General features: G+C 38.1%; 1 protein-coding gene across 2 annotated transcripts in view; it reads left to right on the forward strand.

Annotated features, from left to right (window-relative positions):
* The window catches only part of EML4 (EMAP like 4), a 147,140-nt gene that overhangs the window by 118,036 nt on the left and 5,601 nt on the right, over positions 1-23,503 (forward strand). For both annotated transcript variants that reach the window (XM_027621109.2, XM_027621110.2), the window contains 4 exons: positions 12,515-12,603; positions 13,937-14,034; positions 22,611-22,698; positions 23,219-23,317. In XM_027621109.2, coding sequence (XP_027476910.1) covers positions 12,515-12,603; positions 13,937-14,034; positions 22,611-22,698; positions 23,219-23,317 — 374 coding nt within the window. The remainder of the gene's footprint in view (positions 1-12,514; positions 12,604-13,936; positions 14,035-22,610; positions 22,699-23,218; positions 23,318-23,503) is intronic.

Raw genomic sequence — 23,503 nt, forward strand, 5'->3', positions numbered from 1 at the left:
AGTTAAACCCATTGAAAATGTGGAATGCTGATTTCTAATGAGGTGAAACTATTGTGAACACTTTTGTTTATATGACAGATAATTTCAAATCATTTCATTTAATTCTAAATTTAGTCATTTGGAGTTTTTTATAGCACGTTTTTCCCTTTGGTTGTTGGATACAAATTAACACTTCTAGAAAGTCAAAACATTCAAATTCCTTTTCCTATACAGCACTACAAAATCTAGAATCATGGAGGGGTGCCTGGGGGCTCAGTCAGTTAGGTGTCCGACTCTTGATCTCAGCACAGGTCTTGATCTCAGGGTTGTGAGTTCAAGCCCTGTGTTGGACTCCACACTGGGTGTGGAGCCTACTTAAAAAAAAAAAAAAATCATGGAAAAACAGGTCTCCAGTGATAAACTTTGAAACGTGGATGTGTAATAAAGATGCTATTTGATTCTGAAAGAACTGAATTTTAGAATTAGGCTGCTAGGGAGGGAAAGTAATTGGTGAAAACTCGCAAATACAGACAGCCATACTATCTCAGATTTCTCCAAAATGCATGTTGGTATTAGATTATTACTTCAGCTTAGTCAGGTGTACGGCAAGTCACTTTGTAGGATTTGAAGGAAATTATTTTCTATTTTACAAAAAAGTGTTAAGCACATTAGAAATAACCTGAACTATAGTACTAAACTCGTTTCCAGAAAACCACAAATGAGTTCACGTCAGATCTGTTTTTTGGGCAGATGAACAAATATCACAAATGCTGAAGTCAAGACCTTACACTAAATTATTTTTATATATTTCTTTAAACTTTCACCAGAGTGCAACAAAATATTCATTGATATCTCCATCGCACAGACAGAAAACCAAGACCCATAGAGCTTATCACTTGTGATTGAGCTAGGATTTGAACTCAGATTCCATATGGTTCCAAAGCTGATCGCTTTCCACTACTCCATTAATAATCTTTGACATGTGCTTATGGTGTTATTAGCATTACTTAGAAATATTGTAAGGAAAGTTTACCTTTGAAGGTTAAATCACTGGCTGACGTACTTTAGAAACACATACTATACATACAAAGGAATTAAACACTGAATAGAGTGCAAAGGCTAGAGGGATTTGAATCATTAAGACACTGCTTCATTTGATGAATGGAGCTGGGGGTGTGTGCACGTACATGTACACAATATATACAGAACCCTAATTTTTAAGGAGAAATTTACCTGATTTAAATTCACTGAAGTTACTTTCTAAGATTTATGTAGCTGCAAAGTCATCATGAATAAGCTTAAAATGAAAAGTCACTCAATTTACGTGACTTAAACGAAAGCCAAGCATTTCCTCTTAGAGTTGTGAGTAAGAAACACCTTATAAATTAGAGTGATGTGGGGTGCCTGGTGGCTCAGTCGTTAAGCATCTGCCTTTGGCTCAGGTCATGATCATAGGATCCTGGGATCGAGCCCCACATCGGGCTCCCTGCTCAGCAGGAAGCCTGCTTCTCCCTCTCCCACGCCCCCCTGTTTGTGTTCCTTCTCTTGCTGTGTCTCTCTCTGTCAAATGAATAAATAAAATCTTTAAAAATAATAATAAATGAGAGTGATGTGATAACTAAATAAAAGGTGGACATTATTTAGAACCTAAGGGAGATGTAGTTATCCATGTTCATTCTATTCTATACATTACTCCTGTCTTTGGTTTCGCATCTGGTTAGATTCTGTTGATTCTTGGAGAACTTTCTCATTTTTATTTTTTACATGGGTCTGTGAATACGTGGCTGTGTAGTGTCTAAAACTGAAAATTCTTCAGTGTAGCCATTCAGATTATTATTACTGACCCCTCAGCCTAAAAATAAGTTACACCTAGGGTAAGGAATTTTTTTTTTAATATAATGCAACACATGTCCAAATTGTGCATGATCCAGAAAAGGTGACTAGCAAAATGTTTAAAGATCTTTTCATGTCCAAATCTAGAAATTACTTCTTGTAATCAAGAAGTAAGCACAAGTGTGGGTAAATTATCACAGTGATAAATAAAATTGTCATTTAAAATAAAGTATTACTACTCTAATTTCTAAGGGGAAAAAACATACAGCCCTAAGTGGACATAGTTCTTCCTTAACATGCCAATCCTCACATAATAAAGGATTCTTTTTTAACAGCTCTATTGAGATATATACCATAAAAGTTATCCATTTAAAGTATACAGTTTAATAGTTTTTAGTAAGTTCACAGGCTTTATCACAAGCTAATTTCAGAACATTTTCATTAACACAAAAAGAAACCCTGTACCTATTGGCAGTTACCCTTCATTATCCTCACCCACTTCCCCCAACCCTAGGCAACTGGTCTGTTTCTATAGGTTTGCCTATTCTGGAAATTTCATATAAATAGAATCCTACAATATGTGGTCTTTTGTGACTAGCTTCTTTCACCTAACATTCATATACAAGTTTTTGTGTGGACATGTTTTCAACTCTCTTGAGCATATACCGAGGAGTAGACTTGCTGGATCTTGTGATAATCAAATTGTTTTCCACAATAGCTACATCATTTTACGATTCCACCAGCAAAGTATAAGGGATCCAGTTTTCTCAAATGCTCACCAACACTTGTCATTGTATTTTGAGTATAGCCATCCTAATGGGTGCAAAATGCTTTTTTGTTGTAGTTTTGACTTGTATTTCTCTGATGGCGAATGATGTTATCTTTTTTACGCAATTACTGGCCACTTGGATAACCTTTTTAGGAAATGTCTACTCAGATCCTCTGCCCATCTTTGAATTGGTTTGTCTTTTTATTGTTGAGTTCTAAGGATTCTTCATATATTCTGGATATAGTACCTTATCAGATATGATTTGTACATATTTTCTCTTGTTCCAAGGGTTGTCTTTTTTTCGCTTTCTTGACGGTAACATTTGTGACAAAAATTTTTAAAGTTTTGTATAGTCCAGTTTATCTGTTCTTCCTCTTGTCTTTTGGTCATTAGGATTTATTTCTGTGTTTTCCCCCTAAGAATTTTATAGTTTTAGCTCTTACCTTTGGGTCTCTTGATTCATCTTGAGCTAATCTTTGTATGTGGTATGAGGTAGATAGCCAACTTCATTCTTTTTCATGGGGATATCCAGTTGTTAAACCACCATTTTCCCCCCACTGAATGGTATTTATACCCTTGTTGAAAATCATAAATGTATTGGTTTCTGTCTGGACTCTGCATACTATTCCATTGATCTGTATATCCATCCTTGTGGCAGTATCACAACCTTGTGTTGTAGCTTTGTGGTAAATTTTGAAATTGGGAAATTTGAGTCCTCCAACCTCCAACTTTGTTCTTTTTTGAGGTTGTTTTAGCTATCCAGGATCCTTTGAATTTCCACATGAATTTTAAGATCAGTTTTGTCAGTGTCTACAAAGAAGCCAGCTGGCATTTTGATAGAGATTTTTTTTAGTAGATTAGTTTGGGGAATGTCAATATCTTAACAGTATTAAGTCTTTCAATGAACAGGAGATGTTTTTCCATTTATTTAGATCAATTTCTTTCAAAAATGTTTTTAGTTTTTATTTTTTTAAGCTTTTATTTAAATTTCAGTTAGTTAACAAAAAGTGTAATACTAGTTTCAGATGTACAATTCAGTGATTCAACACTTCGATACAACACCCAGTGCTCATCACAAGTGCACTCCTTAATTCATCCCCCACCCACCTCCCCTCTCCTAACCATCAATTTGTTCTCTGTAGTTTCTTGTTTTGCCCCCTCTCTCTTTTTTCCCTTTGCTCATTTGTTTTGCCCTTTTTTTTTTTTTTAAAGATTTATTTATTTGAGAGAGCGCACATACATACATGCATGAACCAGTGGAGGGGCAGAGGGAAAGGGAGAATCCCGAGCCAACTCACAGAGCCCCACTTGGGACTGATCCCACAACCCCAAGATCATAACCTGAGCAGAGATCAAGAGTTGGATGCTTAACTGACTGAGCCACTCAGGTGCCGCTGTTTTGTTTTTTATTTATTTTCTTTTTTTAAAAAGATTTTATTTATTTGAGAGAGAACACCAGATGGGGGAGGGTCAGAGGGAGAAGTAGACTTCCTGCTGAGCAGGGAGCCTGATATGGGACTTGATCCTGGGACTCTGGGATCATGACCTGAGGCAAAGGCAGATGCCTAACCAACTGAGCCACTCAGGTGCCCTGCTGTTTTTTTTAAATTGACATATGAGTGAAATCATATGGTATTTATCTTTCTCTGATTGACATATTTCACTTAGCATAGTACTCCCTAGCTCCACCCATGCCGTCGCAAAATGACGAGATTTCATTCTTTTTTATGGCTAATATTCCATTGTGTATATATACCACACCTTCTTTATCCATTCATCAATCAGTGGATACTTGGGCTGTTTCCATAATTTGGCTATGGTAGATAATGCTGCTGTAAATATTGCAGTGCATGTATCCCTTTGAATTAGTATTTTTGTATCTTTGGGTAAATACCTAGCAGTGCAATTGCTGAATCATAGGGTAGTTCTATTATTAATTTGAGGAATCTCCATACTGTTTTCCAGAGTAGCTGCACCAGTTTGCATTCCCACTAACCTTGTAAAGAATTTCCCTTTCTCCATTTCCTTACCAACACCTGTTCTTATGTTCTTGATTTTAGCCATTCTGACAGGTGTAACGTGATAATTCATTCTAGTTTTGATTTGTATTGCCCCAATGATCAGTGATGTTGAGCATCTTTTCACGCATCTGTTGACCATATGTAATGTCTTTAGAAAAATGTCTGCCAGGGTGCCTGAGTGGCTCAGTCGTTAAGCATCTGCCTTCAGCTCAGGTCATGATCTCAGGGTCCTGGGATCGAGCCCTGCATCGGGCTCCCTGCTCCGTGGGAAGCCTGCTTCTCTCTCTCCCACTCCCCTTGCTTGTGTTCTCTCTCTCGCTGTGTCTCTCTCTGTCAAATAAATAAAATCTTTTAAAAAAAATAAATTTCTGCCCATTTTTTTAACTGGATTATTCATTTTTGGGGTGTTGAGTTTTATTAAGTTCTCTATAGATTTTTGGATACAAACCCTTTATCAGATATGTCATTTGCAGGTATCTTCTTTTCATAGGCTGTCTTTTAGTTTTGTTGATGGTTTCCTTTGCTGTGCAGAAGCTTTTTATTTTGATGAAGTCCCACTAGTTTATTTTTGCTTTTGTTTCCCTTGGCTTGGGAGACCCATCTAGAAAGAAACTGCTACAGCTGATGTCAAAAGAGGTTACTGCCTATGTTCTCCTCTAGGATTTTTATGGTTTCAGTTCTCACATTTCAGTCTTTAATCCATTTTGAATTAATTTTTGTGTTTGGTTTGTAAGAAAGTGGCCCAGTTTCGTTCTTTTGCATGCGGCTGTCCAGTTTCTCAACATCATTTGTTGAAGAGACTTTTTGCCATTGGATAGCCTTTCCTGCTTTGTCAAGAATTAATTGACCTTGTGTTGCAGATTTATCTCTATTTTCTATTCCATTAATCTGTGTGTCTGTTTTTGTGCCAGTACCATATCATTTTGATCACTACAGCTGTGTAATATAACTTGAAGTTGAGAATTGTGATTCCTCCAGCTTTGCTTTTCTTTTTCAAGGCATTTTTAGTTTTTAGGGTGCAGATTTGCACATCTGTTAAATTTGTACCTAAGTATTTCATTCTCCTGATACCATTTTAAATTAAATTGAGAAAACAGTTTCATTTTCAGAATATTTATTAGAATATATAAATCCAACTGCTTCTCATCTTTTGATCTTGTATCCTGCAACTTTGCTAAACTCATTTCTTCTAATAGTTTTTTAGTGGACTCCTTAGGATTTTCTATAGGCAAGACCATGTAGACACTACAAAGTGTTTTCTTTCCAATCCGAATGCCTTTTTTTCTTGTCTAATTGTCGTAAGTAGAAGAACCTCCAGTACAGTACTTAATAGAAGTATCTTAGAAGGAAAGCCTTTCACCACTAAGTATAATGTTAGTTGTAGGTTTTTCATAGATGCTGCTTGTCATGTTGAAGAATTTTCCTTCTATTCTTAGTTTGTTGAGAATTTTTAATCATGAAAGGGTTTTGGATTTTGTCAAATACCTTTTTTGGTCTATTGAGATAACATGTTTTTGTCCTTTGTTAATATGGAGTAGTTAAGATGTTAACCTGTGTTCTTGAGGTAAATCCTATTTGGTCATGGTATATATGTTGCTGGATTCAGTTCGTTCATATTTTGTTGAAGAGTTTTGCATGTATATTCATAAAGGATATTGGTCTGTAGTTTTCTTGTGATGCCTTTGCCTGGTTTTGGTATCAGGGTAATAAGTATATAAATGGATGAAAGTTAGTAAATACTAGTAACTGTTAATCATTAGTTACCAAAATCTTAGATCTGTCAAACCAGTAACTATAAACCATTTAATTAACAAATTACACTTAGGCACCACACCCCACATGTGATTTTCAAATATAACATTCTCTCATTTTTTGTTCTATCAGTGTCAGGTGTACAATATAATTCGGTAATTCTCTACATTACTCAGTGCTCATCAAGAGAAGTGTCCTCTTCATCCTCTTTATCTGTCCCAACTCACCCCTCTGGAAACCGCCAGTTCTCTGTATTTAAGAGTCTGTTTGTCTCTTTCTTTATTTTGTTTCTTAAATTCCACATGAGTGAACTCACGGTATTTGTCTTTCTCTGATTTATTTCACTTAGCATTCTATCCTCTAGGTCCATCCACGTTGTTGCAAATAGCAAGATCTCATTCTTTTTTATGGCAAATTAATATTCCATTGTATATTTACCATATATTGTCTCATATTTTTAAAATTTGGGCTTCTTGATGGGATTTAAAGTTTTTCATAAAGCTAACAATATGTGTAAACCTGAACTGTTAAGAATTTGAAAGTTTATAATCTCTGAATTGTTAAAAATATATTCTGCTTGATTTTTCCAAGACCCCAGTTGATATCCTTCCCCTTCCTCTTTTTTGAAACCAGTTTCTCTAAAGGCACTTATTTACCTACCACCCTCAGACCTCGGTGGAACCACGGATATATTTACCATCCCATCAGGATATCAGGTCTATATCAATTCAGATAGAATTCTCCAGGCACCTTACACAGAACTTTACTCTGGTCTTGTTAGGACCCAGTTCTGTTTCCAAACCAACAGCATTTTTGCCATAGTCCTTTTATAGGCTGGTAAATGGGGGTGAGACACCCGAAATTAGAGAAATCAATAGACCTGAAGTGATGATAATGAGAATAAAAAGCAAGGATTAAAGTTGGAAATTGTTTCAAAGAAAGAAATTCCTAAAATTGAGTCAGTATATAGAACAACTATATATAGCATATATGGATGTAAAGGGAGTGGACAGACTGAGAGAGGTGATTTCAAAGAAGATCCCGAAGTTTCTGGTCTACAGTGATCATAATAGTGATAGCTTTGACAAGGAAGCAGGCTGGGAAAGTGAGCCTGGTGAGTGGGTAGGTAAAGAATTTAGTTGTTGACATGGAATCACAAAATCCTAGACCTGGAGAGATTTAAGTGATCTGACTCAACTCCTCAATTTTGATGGTGGCTGTCACTTCAAAGGCAAACCAGCAGTGTAGCTAAAATACTGTTGGCTGTAAAGTTCTGAGTCTAAGAAATGCTCCTGCTGTTCAAAAGGAGCGGTAATCAAAGACATATTAGCGTTAGCAGAGACTTTTCTTTGACATAATTAAAAGAGAAAGCTTTTAATTAGAAAAGAATAGCTTTTTTCCTCTGCAGTTTGGTGTTAACTTGGCCCACGGGTACTCCTGATCTCATTTCCCATTGTGCACAGTGTCTTTGAACTCCATCAGCATGAATCTCCCTGAGTTCTGCCTTGTTATAAGTCCAGTTCTGAGTCACCCTTCAGATGCTTATTGAGTTCCAGCAACTTGTAAAGCACTGACTAGATGCAGTGGGTAGCACAAAGAAATATGAGACTTGGTCCCAGCCCCAAGTAGATTATAACCTAATTATGTACTACATAAAGAGATAAAGAGCATTTCCTATTAGTATTGTAATATTACTTGAATAAACGGGCACCAATACTTAAAGATCAACAGAGAAATTACAGTGAGTCTTAGTGGTCAGAGAATGCTTCACAGCAGAGGTATTTGTCCTGCCTTGAAGTTCTTGGATCTTGAGGAAGCAGTGAAGAGTGAGGAGCTCATATTAAGCAGGAGGAATGGATTGAGCAAATGTGGGAAACTGTGAGCCAACTGGATTAGCACATTCCTAAATTCTTTTTTTTTAATTTTATTTATTTGACAGAGCAAGCGAGAGAGAGGGAGCACAAGCAGGGGGAGTGGGAAAGGGAGAAGCAGGCTTTCCACTGAGCAGGGAGCCCGATGCGGGGCTTGATCCCAGGAGCCTGGGATCATGACCTGAGCCGAAGGCAGTTGTTTAACGACTGAGCCACCCAGGCGCCCCATTCCTAAATTCTTCTTGATGCCTAAACAGTGGAATCCAAACTCGTTAGCCTGGCCTTTAAAGCTCATTAAAAATCTTTTCCTCACCACTCCAGCTAGAGTGGTCAAGTTGTTATCCTTTATATACATGCCAACCCTTTTTTTGGTTTCTTGTCTACTGCTCTCTGTTTATTTCGTGCCATATTTGATGTGATGAAATCCTAGACCACCCATCTCCTCTGTGATTACTCCCTGCTCTGAGACTTCATAATTCTTACAACTTGTATAATTCATATTACTTTAACTGTTTACCACTTTATGAACTCACTCTGTCTCCCCAGTTAGATTATAAACTTCTCTTCTGCCTCCTTGGCTAACTCCTTTTTTCTCTGGATCCCTAAACGTTAATGTATCTCAAAGACCTAGAAAGAGAACACTTTCTATGGAATCATACCCTTCCCTTGTGTGATATTAGTGAAAAGCACAAGGGCCAGAAGCTCTGTCAACCTAACTAGTTGGTTGATGACTGGTCAGATGTTTTAAAATCAGAGCATTTCATTGTCTTTGTTTGTAAAATAAGAGAGTTGAATTAGGCTTCTCTTCCCCCTGTTTTGACATTACATTTTTCTGATACTAAATTATTCCTATTCTTTTAAGTAGAAGATCATGAAGAAGGAAGGGGGTGGCGCAGGGTGGGGTGGGGGGGTTACAAACCTGCCACCCAGAGGACACACTTTATAATGAATATTTTTTTAACTCCTGTTATAAACATATATATTCATTTAGGGACTTTAAAATTGATACTCTCCATCTCTAAAATCTTGATTCTTTTCTTGCCACTGAGGAAATCAATATAGTGTCTTTTTAGAAAGTCGAGATAAATGATGGTACTACTCTTTGGTACGTGACCCACAGGTCAGAGTAATTTAAATATATCACCAAAGATTTCCCCTCTGTGATACCGAGCAATTACATTTAGAAGGATGCATTAGGTCCTTTAGACCATATAAAGCCTGATAATGATTCCAAATTATCTTAAAGCAGAAGCTTGGTTCCAGTGTATATACTCTGGACTGAAGTAAGAATACAGTTCAACATCGTGAAACTTAAAAACTTCTTGAAAATTCCCTTTGCTAGCGGATTTGTTATCTTCTCCATACATTTCTTAGAGACAGAGCCCAAAAGTCTTTTCTGAAGGTAGAACATAATTCATGCAATGGAAAGGGTAGGAACTTTAAAATTTATGCTGGGATCCCTATGGAAGTTACTTTTTTATAACAGAGTTATTAAATTATTAACTAACAATTCCTTGATTAAAGTAGGATAATTAACCTCTGATATATAATTAAAGAAATAGAAAAAGTAGACAGGTTTGTTTTTTAGAGAGTGTTTTTTGATAGCTACCATCTCTAATCTGTCAACAATTCAGAGTTGTAGGTTTCTACATGTTACACCAACAGACATTCTGGGGTTTGTTGTGGGTTTTGTTTTGTTTCCTACTTTTTAAGGGAATTTCCAAAAAGAAAATTATTTGCAATTTTCTTAGGAAGATTAAATTGACTTGGAAACAGTCTTAAAACAGTAGTTTGGGGTCAAGGGGAATGGTAGTTGGGGCTCTTCAGATAAAAAATGGCAATTTTTTGGGCGCCTGGGTTGCTCAGTTGGTTAAGCGTCTGCCTTCGTCTCGGGTCATGATCTCAGGATCCTGGGATCAAGTCCCATATCGGGCTCCATGCTTGCTCAGTGGGGAGTCTGCTTCTCTCTCTGCCCCTCCCCCCTACTTGTGCTCACTCGCTCTCAATTAAATGAATAAAATCTTTTTTTAAAACGGTAATTTTTCAGATGCCTAAGATAATAAAGTTTCCATAAACTCATTAAAAAATCTTGAAATCTGGTACCTACAGAGTGGCACTGTATCTCATTGTTTAGGTCTGATCAGTCTTGGTTGGAATATTTTATACCCTTATTCTGAAAAGGCAGTTCACAGTTCACTTGGCATCAGCTTTGGCATTTCTTGCCTCAGAGGCTACGATGGTAGCCATAAAAATCGATTAATAAATTACATTCTCAGAAGAAACCTATAATCTATGGGTACTGTCCAGTTGCAGTAAAGTAACACACCTTTTGAAATGGAAATGATGACTAAACATGCAGCATAGAGCTTCAGAGTGCCAATTTCCTATTATTGGCCTTAACTCAAGTATTCACAAATAGAAGCCATTTCTCTTACCAACGTAGAAGACAGAATTTATGAATTAGGCTAGCTACCTAGAAGTTTCAACCCATAGCTCACAAGTTACTAAAATTCACTCATGAATGTTAATTCGAGAGGGATTTCACTGATGGTAAGAGTTGGCGTCTTTTTTTTTTTTTTTAGATTTTATTTATTGATTTGACAGAGAGAGACATAGCAAAAGAGGGAACACAAGCAGGGGGAGTGGGAGAGGGAGAAGCAGGCTTCCCACGGAGCAGGGAGCCCGATGTGGGACTCGATCCCAGGGCCCTGGGATCATGACCCCAGCCGAAGGCAGATGCCCAATGACTGAGCCACCCAGGTGTCCCAGAGTTGGCGTCTTTTAGTCTCACATCTTCTACCTTGCATGCACTAAGGCATGTTAAACAACATCACTAAACTTTTTTTTAATTCTTTCATGCCATTTTCTCTCTCCTAAATAGTATTTCTTTTACTCTGAAGGGGAAATGGTCTCTTTCTGGATATTAGTTTTAAAATTACAAGGAACTGTCAATATGATTTCTGTATTAGCTTATTTTAGTGGTAGATTTTTTTTCCCATCTTAAAAACAAAACTTGCTAGTCTTGTCCCATTCTCTCTACACCAAACATTTCTTCCTACACACTGCACTATTAAATAATTCTTCCTAAAACTTGGCTTTTGTCATGTTCAAGACTTACTTTATATTTGTTTATTCATTCTCCAAATATTTATTTAGTGACTGATCTGAGCCAGGCCATGCCCAACTCTAAACTCTTTGAAGCAGCTGTGTATGCTGTTTATAACCTGCTTTCCTCTCACTTACCCAGTTTCTAGTTGTCCTCAGTTGCCAGTCTTTGCTTTATACCTCGTATTTTGCCATGCTTTTCTGAAGCACCATCCTTCCCTTCCAGTGCCCCACTTTTTAAGATTTATTTATTTTAGAGTGAGTGAGCACGGTGGCAGGGGTAGGCAGGGAGAGAGGGAGAGCGAGTGTTAAGCAGACTCCACGCTGATCAGGGAACCATCTCAGGACCCTGAGATCAGGACCTGAGCCAAAACTAGGAGTCCAAGGCTTAACCAGTGCCACCTAGGCGCCCCTTCAAGTGCTCTTATAAAAAGATTTGATAAGTCATTTATTATATAGTTGAATTTAACCATTATTTTACCTCTCAAAAGGCTTTTACATTTTGACTTTTCCTGTAAATGTGAACAATAATCTATCTTTGAAAGAATTCAGAGCTGTGTGCACATGTGGAGGTATTGGAGAGGCAGAGCACCCCCTGCTGGTTCCTTTGAAATCACACTAAACGAAGAGCCCTCTGCCTTCCCCTCCCACCGTCATCTGTCTGTGCTCCTTCCCATCTCTATAGCTGTGCAGCTGTCCCTCCTCCTGCCACTGAACCTCTTTCCCTCAGTGTTCGGCTCAACTTATCCTACGTCCTTCCTAAAGGTTTTTCTGTGTCTTCTGTTGTTCATTTCTTTTCTGTGAGCTCCTCTATTATATATGGTCACCATCACAGATTGGCCCTTAATTGTCCTTTGTTTCACTTGGGTTCTTTTTCCCCATCTCTAATCTTCAAGAACACTGATCCTATCATCTTAACTTTCTGTTTAGATGCTACCTAGCAAAGAGACCCAGTTGGCATTGAGTGAATACCTAAATAGAAATGAGAACATGCTTAGGCCCATATATGTATATTGTATTTAGCAACATTTTGCAAAATGAATTTATCCTTCAATGGATGATGGAAACGTCATATTTAAGGGCATTATTAAAATTTGAAATTTTTTAAAAGGGAGAAAAAATCAGTCGTTTTTTTCTTTAAGTGCTAACATCTGAAGAAAATTTTGATTTTTACTTCTTAACAGGTGGTTTGTTCTAGATGCAGAAACCAGAGATCTAGTTTCTATCCACACAGATGGGAATGAACAGCTCTCTGTGATGCGCTACTCAGTAGGTAGGCAGATTTACCCCCATCCTGGCATTCACAGCATTTCTCTGTCATTGCATATTTTCACTTCCACTAAAGCTGACTAGTGACTTTTTCTTTACTCTCTAAACTTGTTAACTATTGAATATGTTTCCCCCAACATCAGATTAAATTCTGTTGCAGGAAACTGCAAAAGATCTTCTAAAGTTAAACAACATTCTAAATCATCAAATTTAGAATGAACTGTTAAAACTGCATTTGCAATTGAAAGCAGAATACAGTGCAGTCAAATCCTATCTTGGGGGAATTACACATACTTAGAATTTTGAATTTGTATTAGGCTGAATGTTATATCTATTTAGTAATCTTTTTATATGTAAGAAAATATAAAATAAATTATAGTAATATTCAAAATATGCACTATTATAAGCTGTTCAAGATCTTTAAAATCTAGTTGCATTACTGGCTACATAGTATTGGTTAGTTTTGTTAATTAGATAAAATACTCAGAAACTCAAGAATTTGATAAACTCATTTAGCCTTATTTGAATAATTCTTTATACTTTATTCAAAATGTTAATTATGTTTCCATAATATTCCCATTCTTTTTTCCCATTATTAATACGGTTTTGATTCATATCATTCTTCTCTGGAGTTAGTGTGAGTGACATTTGCTTGTATTTGAAAATATATCCCAGTAGTTGTTGGATCAGTGTGGGATCCAGAGGATCTTTTTGATTGCTTCTGAGTTTAAAAGGAAACACAGAATACTATTCTCTGAGTTGAACATGGAAGGAAGAGTATTTGCTCTGGCTTATAAGCCTGGCAAGTTATCTTAAAGCAGAAAAGGTTTTCTGTTTGTCTTGGCTTTTTTAGTGCTGTACTAGCAAATTACTACAAACATAGCAATTAAAATCCAAAGATCAGTTGGACTTTATTGACCATCTGTTACATGGTAAGAACAATAGAAGAGACCATAAAAGAAGAGAACGTAGTTGCTTCCCAAGTTGGAGAGGTCATATGTGCTCAGCTGAAATGAGCAATTGAACACTCAGCTTATGAGTACTGTGTACTTAGACCCATAAGAGCAAGTTAACCCTGGAGCCAGTTTGTAGCTAACTAGAAGGAGATGAACCTAGAGTCCAAGACCTGTGAGTATCTCCAAGAAATGACTGGACTAGATGGCCATGTTTTTCAAATCTGCTTAGTGATGGAAGGATTCATTCGTCAAATACCAAATAACAGTTAAATTAGTGAGATTTAACAACATTTGTAAAATATTCATTTAGTACAGATCCAATAAAATAGCAAATCCGTCAGTACATTTCTCTAGTTAACACTTTTTCCTGTCTCATTCTAGATGGCACCCTCCTGGCGGTAGGATCTCATGACAACTTTATTTACCTCTATGTAGTCTCAGAAAATGGAAGAAAATATAGCAGACATGGAAAGTGCACTGTAAGTAGTTAAAATAAATTAAGCTGTAAAAGTGTTGGAACATTTTACTTTTAATAAGTTAAATTTTTACATTGATGTATCCATTGTTTTCTGTCCTTAACTGCTTTAAACTTTAATCTCTTTGAAAACCGATTACTTGCGCGCCTGGGTGGCTCAGATGGTTAAGCGTCTGCCTTCAGCTCAGGTCATGATCCCAGAGTCCTGGGATCGGGTCCCGCATCGGGCTCCCTGCTCCTTGGGAGCCTGCTTCTCCCTCTGCCTCTCTCTCTCTCTCTCTCTCTCTCTCTCTCTCTCTCTCATGAATAAATAAATACTTTTAAAAAAAAACAGATTACTTAACAGCAGAATATTGCCATTCCCTATGTGCTTTAGAAATGTTTCTTCTTTTGATGGGAGTTTAATATCTGTTTGACTAGATTAAAGGCAGTTTCTTAAAGCTGTTTCCATAGGAAACCCTTAGAATAATGCTTTTTGAAAATGGAGTGAGTCAGAAATGAAAGGGTATCTCACTTTTAATCCCAGTGTCCCACATTCCTGTCCATCCCCAACACCCTGCAATTTCCTGTATCACCTCTTTTACCACTAAAAGTAAAGCAATTTATATGGAGATCTGTCTGCATTAAGAGAGTTAACAGAAGCATATTTCCTTTAATTTATTCTGATCGACTTCGTTATCATTTTAAGGTAGACTTGATTCAATTCTGTAGACGTACTGAGTACTTACCTTATGGCAGGCATTCTGCTAACTTGAGAAATGTTTTAGACACCAGGAATATATGTAAGATTTATTCCTTGTCCTCAAAAAGTATACATTTGAGCTGAGGGCAGGACAAGAAAGGCAGGCAATACAGCATAGTGGTTAAGAGCGCCAACTTGAGATTCAACCACCTGGATTTGAATTCTTATTTCACCACTTACAAGCTAGTGTGACCTTGGGCAAGTTACTTAAATCTGTTTCAGTTTTCTCATCTATAAAATGAGGATAACAGCCGTTTCTACTTCACTGGATTAAAATAAATTAATGCATATAAAATACTTTGAATAGTGCTTGGCAAATAATAGGTACTCAATATGTGTTAACTATTATTTTTATAGAAAATGAGGTAGCTTGGTGTTATGTTAGGAAAGGTGTATGTTAGGAAAGGATTAGAAAATTACTTGATGGGGCGCCTGGGTGGCTCATTTGGTTAAGCGACTGCCTTCAGCTCAGGTCATGATCCTGGAGTCCCGGGATCGAGTCCCGCATCGGGCTCCCTGCTCAGCAGGGAGTCTGCTTCTCCCTCTGACCCTCTTCCCTCTCGTGCTCTCTATCTCTCATTCTCTCCCTCTCAAATAAATAAAATCTTTAAAAAAAAAAAAAAAGAAAATTACTTGATGATTTAGTGGTTAGTGGCAGCACAGATCACAAAATAGTTTTAGGGGGATAAATAAAAGAATTAGTTTTTAGAAGCCTATACATAAGCAAAATCCAGGCCATTTACTACTATTCAAAGAAGAGATTTGTTTGTTTAGTTTGTGCGCATACATGTGTGTGCGCACACACGTTATTTTGTACCATAGGCTAAAACCAGCCTATAAACTGATCTATAAGCAACATCAAAGTTTCAGAATTTATCCAAAATAATCTTTTTGCCTTGATAATAATTATGAATCATTAACCACTAATTTATTGAAATCTCTTTTAATCAGTTTATTATCATAATATTTGTGATAGGAAATAGTAGAGTAATGCCTCATTTTAACCACATGAGCAAATGATATGTTCCACTGAAGGAATTTTCAGGTTACTGAGGTTTACCCTACCAGGCTCCTTAACCTTAATTAAGAAAAATTAAGTTTCTCTTAATTTTCTACCTCAATCTTTTAAAAGTCCATGTCTTAATAAACAGTATATCAATTAAAATTTAATCTTATGGAATCATATAAAACTTTACAGGTAGCCCTGTAGCACACACTTGACTCAGCTCTTATTTCACTGATGTAGAGACTGACTTTCAGACAAAAGACTTGTCCTTGGTCACACCTTGACTTGGTGGCAAATCCAGGGCCTGAACCCTCTTCTCTTAGTAGAGCAGACTCTCCAGTGTAATATGAATGCCTCAGATTTTTCAGTACATATTTCATTGTCCTATTCTCTTACAGTACAACTGATCCAGAAAGGAAACGGCAGTATATGACACTGGATAATGAGAATGACCTTGGAAGTGTTGAGAAATGGCAAGCTTATCAATTGCATAAGACTTGGCCTTCTCCAATTAGGCAGCTTTTATCTTTAAAGCATTTGAAAGTATTATTTTGAGATATCCTTAGGAACTGTTAAAAGTTGATAGTACTGCTTGAGGCTGTAATGAAAGGCTCAGCTACTCTGCTTTTCTAATTATCTAACGTTCTGTGCTTTGCTTCCAGCTCTCACTTCTCCTTGCTGTCTGCTTCCACCAGCTGGTCTTAGAGTTTCATGTTAACTGCTTTTATCTGTTGTCTGCTAGGGTATAGGACAGACAGAACAGAGCTAATGCGGGTTTTGCCACTTACTAGATTGAGACTTGAGGCAAGTAATTAACTTATTTGAGTTTTAATTTTATTATCTTAAAATTGGACATTATAACACTTCCTACTATATAGGATTGTTGTGAAGGTTAGGAACTACTCTCAGAGTTGCAAATACAAATGCTGTTTTCTATTTTATTTCCAATATTTTCCTAGTACTAGTCAATATTTAAGTAACCACCATAGCTGCAGGAGCATATTTAGAACCTTAGAGAATGTCCCTTTAATAAATTAACCAAGCAGTTGGAGCCTGTCCCTCTTCGTGGCATCATTTTATGTGCAAATGTCAGTTGAGAAGATGACTGGTACCTTAGAACACAAACGAGTACTTCCTGGTAGAGGGGAGTGGCATGCTTGACAGGGTTGTTACAGGCCAAGGCCTTGCTCACAGTCATAAGCTAAGAAACAAAACAAGATCCATTTTAGAGAAATGGACTTACATTATGCAAGTTCTCCAAAGCTTTTTTATAAAATACCAATTTCTGGGGCGCTTGAGTGGCTCAGTCGTTAAGCATCTGCCTTTGGCTCCAGTCATGATCCCAGGGTCCTGGGATTGAGCCCCGCATTGGGCTCCCTGCTCAGCGGGAGGTGTGCTTCTCCCTCTCCCACCCCCCTGCTTGTGTTCCCTCTCTTGCTGTCTATCAAATAAATAAATAAAATCTTTTTAAAAAATAAATAAATAAAATACCAATTTCTAAAAGCTGTAAACTGGTAAGGGACTGAATCCTAGTTTCTTCTGGCCAATCAGGTTTTCTGTCTATAAACAAGCCTCAGGAAACCAACTCAGAATCAGAATGCTAGTTTATTCATTTAAAATAAGGTATATAAATGCCAAGGGGACAGGACATGCCCATCTTCCAGCCAGTACTTCCCTTCTGGCAAAAATATGCATGTGAAACCAGAGTATAATCAGGAGGTAAGCAAGCTTAGCACGTACATCCCCAGTAGGTCAATAGCTGCCACTGGAACTGGTCTTGGTTCAGGTCCCTCTATCCTAGACATGATGGGTGCTGTCCATGTTTGCCTCTGTGACTCATTGCTGACCACCTACCTGAATAACACTTTCTTGGGACAGATTCATACATGCAGTCAGGTTGTACTCTATCCTTGCTGGCCTTGGACTTATGATGACTCTTACTTCTTGGCCTTTTTCTGCTTTGACTTACTCTATGTTGATTGTAAAGTCTAACTCTCAGAGGTCCCTGGGGAACTTCCACTGCAGTTTCCATAAACACACAAAACTTGCTCTTCCATTCATTGAATTTACTTGCTATTATGTAGCAACCTCAAACACCTCAAGTTTGCTTACTACACATGGCTGGTCCCAGACCTTCTCTTTGAAGGAACCACAGTGATCTTCCAAGAAGTTATCTGCTCCTGGGGCGCCTGGGTGGCTCAGTCGTTAAGCGTCTGCCTTGGGCTCAGGTCATGATCCCAGGGTTCTGGGATCGAGCCCTGCATCAGGCTCCCCGCTCTGCAGGAAGCCTGCTTCTCTCTCTCCCACTCCCCCTGCTTGTGTTCCCTCTCTCGCTGTCTCTCTCTCTCTCTGTCAAATAAATAAAATCTTAAAAAAAAAAAAAAAAGTTATTGGCTCCTCCTAACCCTGACTTCTCTGGGCGGGCTGAGGGATGGAAAGGAAGAGAGAATGGAGTCATCCCTCTATACTCTTTGTCTGTGGCAACCTTTCATTTTCTCTTCTGTGACCTGTCTGCCCTCTCACTTTCCACGTTTGCCCCTGGGAGCACATGGTCTTCAGCTGCCCCTGTGCTCTCCGCATTCCCTCCTGCACACACCCCAAACCTACTTTACCAGATCTGTAGCATTTTCTGCCCTTTAATTAGACCATAAAATTTAGAATAACCTTTTTTCTTTTACTTCTCATGAAAACATCCATCTTCTTAGTGTTCAGTACATAATAGAAAAAGTGGCTTGATTGAACTGTAGGATTCAGGGGTTCATGGTTGTATCCTGTATTGAGTGTGTAAGCAGTTTGATTTATTTCTTTCTGAGAGTGGGAGTGCATGTGCGCGCAGTCGGGGGGGGGGGGGGGAGGGGCAGAGGGAGAGAGAATCTCAAGCGGACTCCATGCTGAGCATAGAGCAGAGCCTGATCACATAACTCTGAGATCATGACCTGAGCTGAAACCAAGAGTCAGATGCGTGACTGAGGCCCCCAGGTGCCCCTAAGCAGTTTGATATTGTAACTGCTGCTATAGAAAAGTTTATTTAAAAAGCTTTGGATTCAGGAGCTCTTTTTAACTTGTCTCCTGCAAAGCCCTAAGGTAGGGCTGGGCTGGGCTGGATACGATTTTCTTTGCTTTGCATATTGGGCTTCGCTTGTAAGATTTAATATGTAAGAAAGATTTTATAGCTAAAAAGAGTTTGAAGACTGCCAGTTGGCTGTCTGAAATATCCTTGAGTAATGTGAGTTGATGATTGTGAAGTTTTGTAGTTTTACTGCTTTCCATACAATCTTTCTTTACCTCAGCTTTTCCTGTGCCATTTTGAAAATGTACTGAAGAAGTCCTTAGTTACTTGTAAATTCCTTTTCTTAAAATGCTACTTTGAAATTACTTCCTGCTCATCTTCAGTGTAAGAGAAAGGAGTAAAAAGATAAGCGTGATTTAAATGCTGTGCTCTCTGACCTGGGCTTAAACACTGGCTCTACCAATTCTTTATTATGTGACCTCAGAAAAGTTAGGTAACCTCTCGCCGCCTCCTGGACTTGCTCATCTACTAAGTGGGCATCATCATGCAGGCTGCTGGGAGATTGAGTTGACTGTGTATGCCCTGTGCATAGAACGTTCTCAGCTCAGTGTTGGGTGCCAGCCAGTAGCATCATTGTTCTCAGTAACTAGAGGAGCACGGGTTGTACATAGGGGTGTTTTTCAGCATTTAATATGAATCTGTGGAAGGTCAAGAAGAGTTTTCTAATTATAGATAATTGTTTATTTTCCTTGAAAGAGTTTAAGTGTTCTGATTGACCTGAAGTTTCTACTCTACTTGCAGTAGGATTAAGATGATTTTATTCTATACCTGAGTGCCAACCTAATGGCTTTCTGTTTGATTCGAATTCCTGTGTTCCTTTTAACACTGCTGCTCTGAGATGGTAGCACAGGAAATGAAGTATATTGAAGTTGCAGTGATGTACTATTACAGAGTCTGTTAGGATAGGAAAGAAATGCTGGTAAAAGTCAGTGTCCTTTTTGCCAGGATTTTGGTAATTGAAACTTACATCAAAAAGAGAAGAATAAAGAAGTCTTAAACTGTCTGCTTAGAAATCTCCAAAAAACTAATCCAGTATTTCAGTAAGGCATTAGGATTCAGTGTTACTGTAACAGGATATATGCAGTACCTGGTGACTTAAAAAAATGAGGGATGTGTTCTCATTTAAGCAGAAGTCATCAGGAACTCAAAATCTTTCTTTCTTTATAGTCTTTTATTCTTTGGTCATCAGATACTAGTTCCGGGAGGAAAGGATCAGAGCAGGGGGGAAAGTACTCCTCCTCCTAAGTCCATTCTCTTAAAGTTTCCCTGGAAGCCCCACTCAGTGATTTCTGGCACCTCTAGCTGCCAGAAGAGGTTGGGAAATCCAGTGTTTCACCTAGGAACTTAACAGAAGCGGGTGGACTGTGGACTGAATAGGCAGCTATTCAATACTCTAAAGAATAGCTTTGCCTCAGGGCACCTGGCTGTCTCATATGGAAGAGTATGCAGCTCTTGACCTCAGGGTTGTTGAGTTCAAGCCCCACATGGTGTGTAGAGATTACTTAAATTAAAAAAAAAAATACACACACATTTATATATACACATATATATACATATATGTATGTGTGTTTTTTTTTTTAAAGAACAGCTTTCCCTTGAACCAGCAAAAGCACATCAGAAACGTGAAGGGGGGGGTGCGTGGCGCCTGGATGGCTCAGTCAGTTAAGCGTCCTAGGATCAAGTCCCACATCAGGCTCCCTGCTCAGCGGGGAACTTGCTTCTCCCACTGCTTTTGCTCTCTCTTGCAAATAAATAAATTTTTAAAAAAAGAAACTCCAGGGTGGTGTCTGGGAAGGTAACATTATAGACCCCGAATAGTTACATTTAATCTTTTCCTTATTTATTGGAATCCATACCAGGGAAAAAAGTATTTTTTTCCCTGGTATGGATTGGTAACTTCCCCAAGGTCTTTTCTATATTGGGTACTTTTGCTATTCAGGAGTCCTTTTTGAGAATACTTTATATTGATTTACCTTCTAAATATGTTCTGTGTCCAATGCAGATGGAACTACATGATTATGTATACATACAATGCTTTTGATGCTCTTTTAAATAATGTTATTAAAGCCTTTTCACAGTCCCAGATGATATTTTTAAATATTTCTACATTACTGTGAATGCTTCTTGGAGGACTGCACTTTGCCTGATGAATCTGGTAAAATCCTTCATGCATGTAGCCAGCAGTTTTCTTATCTGAGAGGCATGGCTTCTAACACCAGAGCCAGGCATCATCAGACTCGTGTGTATCATGAAAAGGATTTGTGTGAACCTTATCCTGCCAGATTCAGAAAATATCCAGTAACCATATGTATCTTTCTGGCTTTGAAACTTGAATTCTTGTGAAGCTGGTAGGCCTCCATTGTGCCTAGCAAGTGATTCCCAACCTGTTTTCCAGTACACCTCCTAATCTCTGGTGATTTCAGGAGCTTCACAGTTCTCAAATTCACAGCATTTAAATTTATTTAAATGTATAAATATATTTGCTATACAGCACTGTGGAGGAGATCATAGCTCCAGAGGGGTGTCGTTAGGCTTTCAGAAGGTAATAGAGTAATTAGAGTACTTTGTGTAAATCATTAGAAACTGCACCTAAGGTACTTTGAATTTTTTAATTAAAAAAATGTGTGCAGAAAGCTAGTGATTCAAAAAGTACAATAGAAATTAAATATGCTTTACAACAGACTGTAGGAGATAAAAGTGCTTTTGAGTCTCATTGTGCCACCATTAAGACCTGTGCGTGATTTAGCTTAGAAATCATCAAATGCTTACAACAGGCAACAAAATACAGCATTTAGTAGTTTTTTGTCTTAATTCCCACAGTGTTAGTAAAAACTAGAGCAGAATAAGATCATGTCTCCTGTTTAAGGAATGTTTTAATGAGTTAGGTGGTCATATTGGATCCAGCTGTTCTGAAGGAGTACATGTTGGGTGACTTTTCCCCAGAAATATTCTTTGGAGATAAGAGTCTTCCTAGGAGACCTCCACATGCCCATGTATCTGCGCCATCTTCCCCAGCCTCTGAGGTGTACCACGGATGCTAAGCAGCAGCCCAGGAAAACTGTACTCTCTGTGACCAACTTAGAACCCTTAACTTCATTCTCAAAAACTAAGTCCTTCTAAAGGGGACACCAGTGGACTTGGAAAAAGACCCAAGGGAAGGTGATCTGTGAAGTGTCTGTTAAGGCACAAATCTACAAGACTCCTCTTTCTTGGAAGTCTGACACAGGTAATAGGTGCTTGTTGCTGCTGCCTAGGTGGAGAGGCCAGGATACTCCCAAGTTCCGGGTGCTTAATGTTTCCACTGTGGTGAGATCTCTTTCATTCCAGAGTTATTGTTTTTGGTTTTTCAAGATTTTATTTATTTTAGAGCTAGAACGCAAGAGCGTGGGGAAGGAACAGACCACGCTGAGCGCAGAGCCCAATGCAGGGCTCGATCCCATGACTCCGAGATCATGACCTGGGCCAAAATCAAGAGACGCTTGACCCAACTGAGCCACCCAGGCGCCCCCATTCCAGAGTTCTACTAGAACTCTTCATGTATCATGTGGCATCTTTGCATACCTGCACCTTCGGTTACCAACAAGATAGGGTGAAAGAACTAAAGACCTGCTGTGAGCCCTGGTCCGTTCTAGAGGCTGTGATACTCCTCTATATACATTAGTAATTCCAGATGAATGGCTACTCAGAAAACCTGTTGGCTACTAAACTATTTATTATTCAAAGTGCTAAATGCTTTCTAATAGTTGATCTGTTATTCCCTAGGGACATTCCAGCTATATCACACACCTTGACTGGTCCCCAGACAACAAGTATATAATGTCTAACTCAGGAGACTATGAGATATTGTACTGTAAGTATGAATGATCACATCCAGCTGAGAAGTGTCTGTCAGGGGCGCAAATGAACAGGCTGTGCAGAATTTGAGTTGTGTAGAGTGCATGCTGGCTCTCTGACTTGACAAAACATATGTTACTCTGAGCTAAGGAATGAGAATCTCAAATGTGGTTCACCTCTCCAAGAAAGTAAGGAATTAACTTATTATATATGTAGACATGTAGTCCTAAGAAATTACTCAGGGAGATTGCTGCTTTAATATGGCTTTGTATTTAACTTTTCCTGGAGAGAGGAAAGAGTATAATGCATGGGCATTTATGCTTTTTTAAAGAAAAACAACTTCAGTGGGGAACAGTTTTGTAGTTTTTATAAACCCTGTTAAAGGCAACACTTTTTTCCTTTTTAAATGTATCTTAACATTTTTCAGTGTATTGATTATAAATACAAATAAACGTGGCTAGTTTGAATCAAGATACACTTTCAGATACATTTATAAACAGGCACTATGATTATACTTCCTGTTTCTAAATTTAAAGGGGACATTCCAAATGGCTGCAAACTAATCAGGAATCGATCAGATTGTAAGGACACCGATTGGACAACATATACCTGCGTACTAGGCTTTCAAGTTTTTGGTAAGAACATGACACCTGATGGGAAAAGATGGCTTGTGGGGTTCTTATATATAATAATTACTTGCTTAAATTTCTAAATGAAAAACAGTCTGCGTGTGTTCTTCAGTGTTATCACTATTAATGCCAGATTCAGAGAAATGAAGTGTATTAGGATCAGACCAATATGAAGTTCTCTGCAGAATCCAG

The sequence above is a fragment of the Zalophus californianus genome, chromosome 8 (genome assembly GCF_009762305.2).
Source record: "Zalophus californianus isolate mZalCal1 chromosome 8, mZalCal1.pri.v2, whole genome shotgun sequence".
Classification (NCBI taxonomy): Eukaryota; Metazoa; Chordata; class Mammalia; order Carnivora; family Otariidae; genus Zalophus; species Zalophus californianus.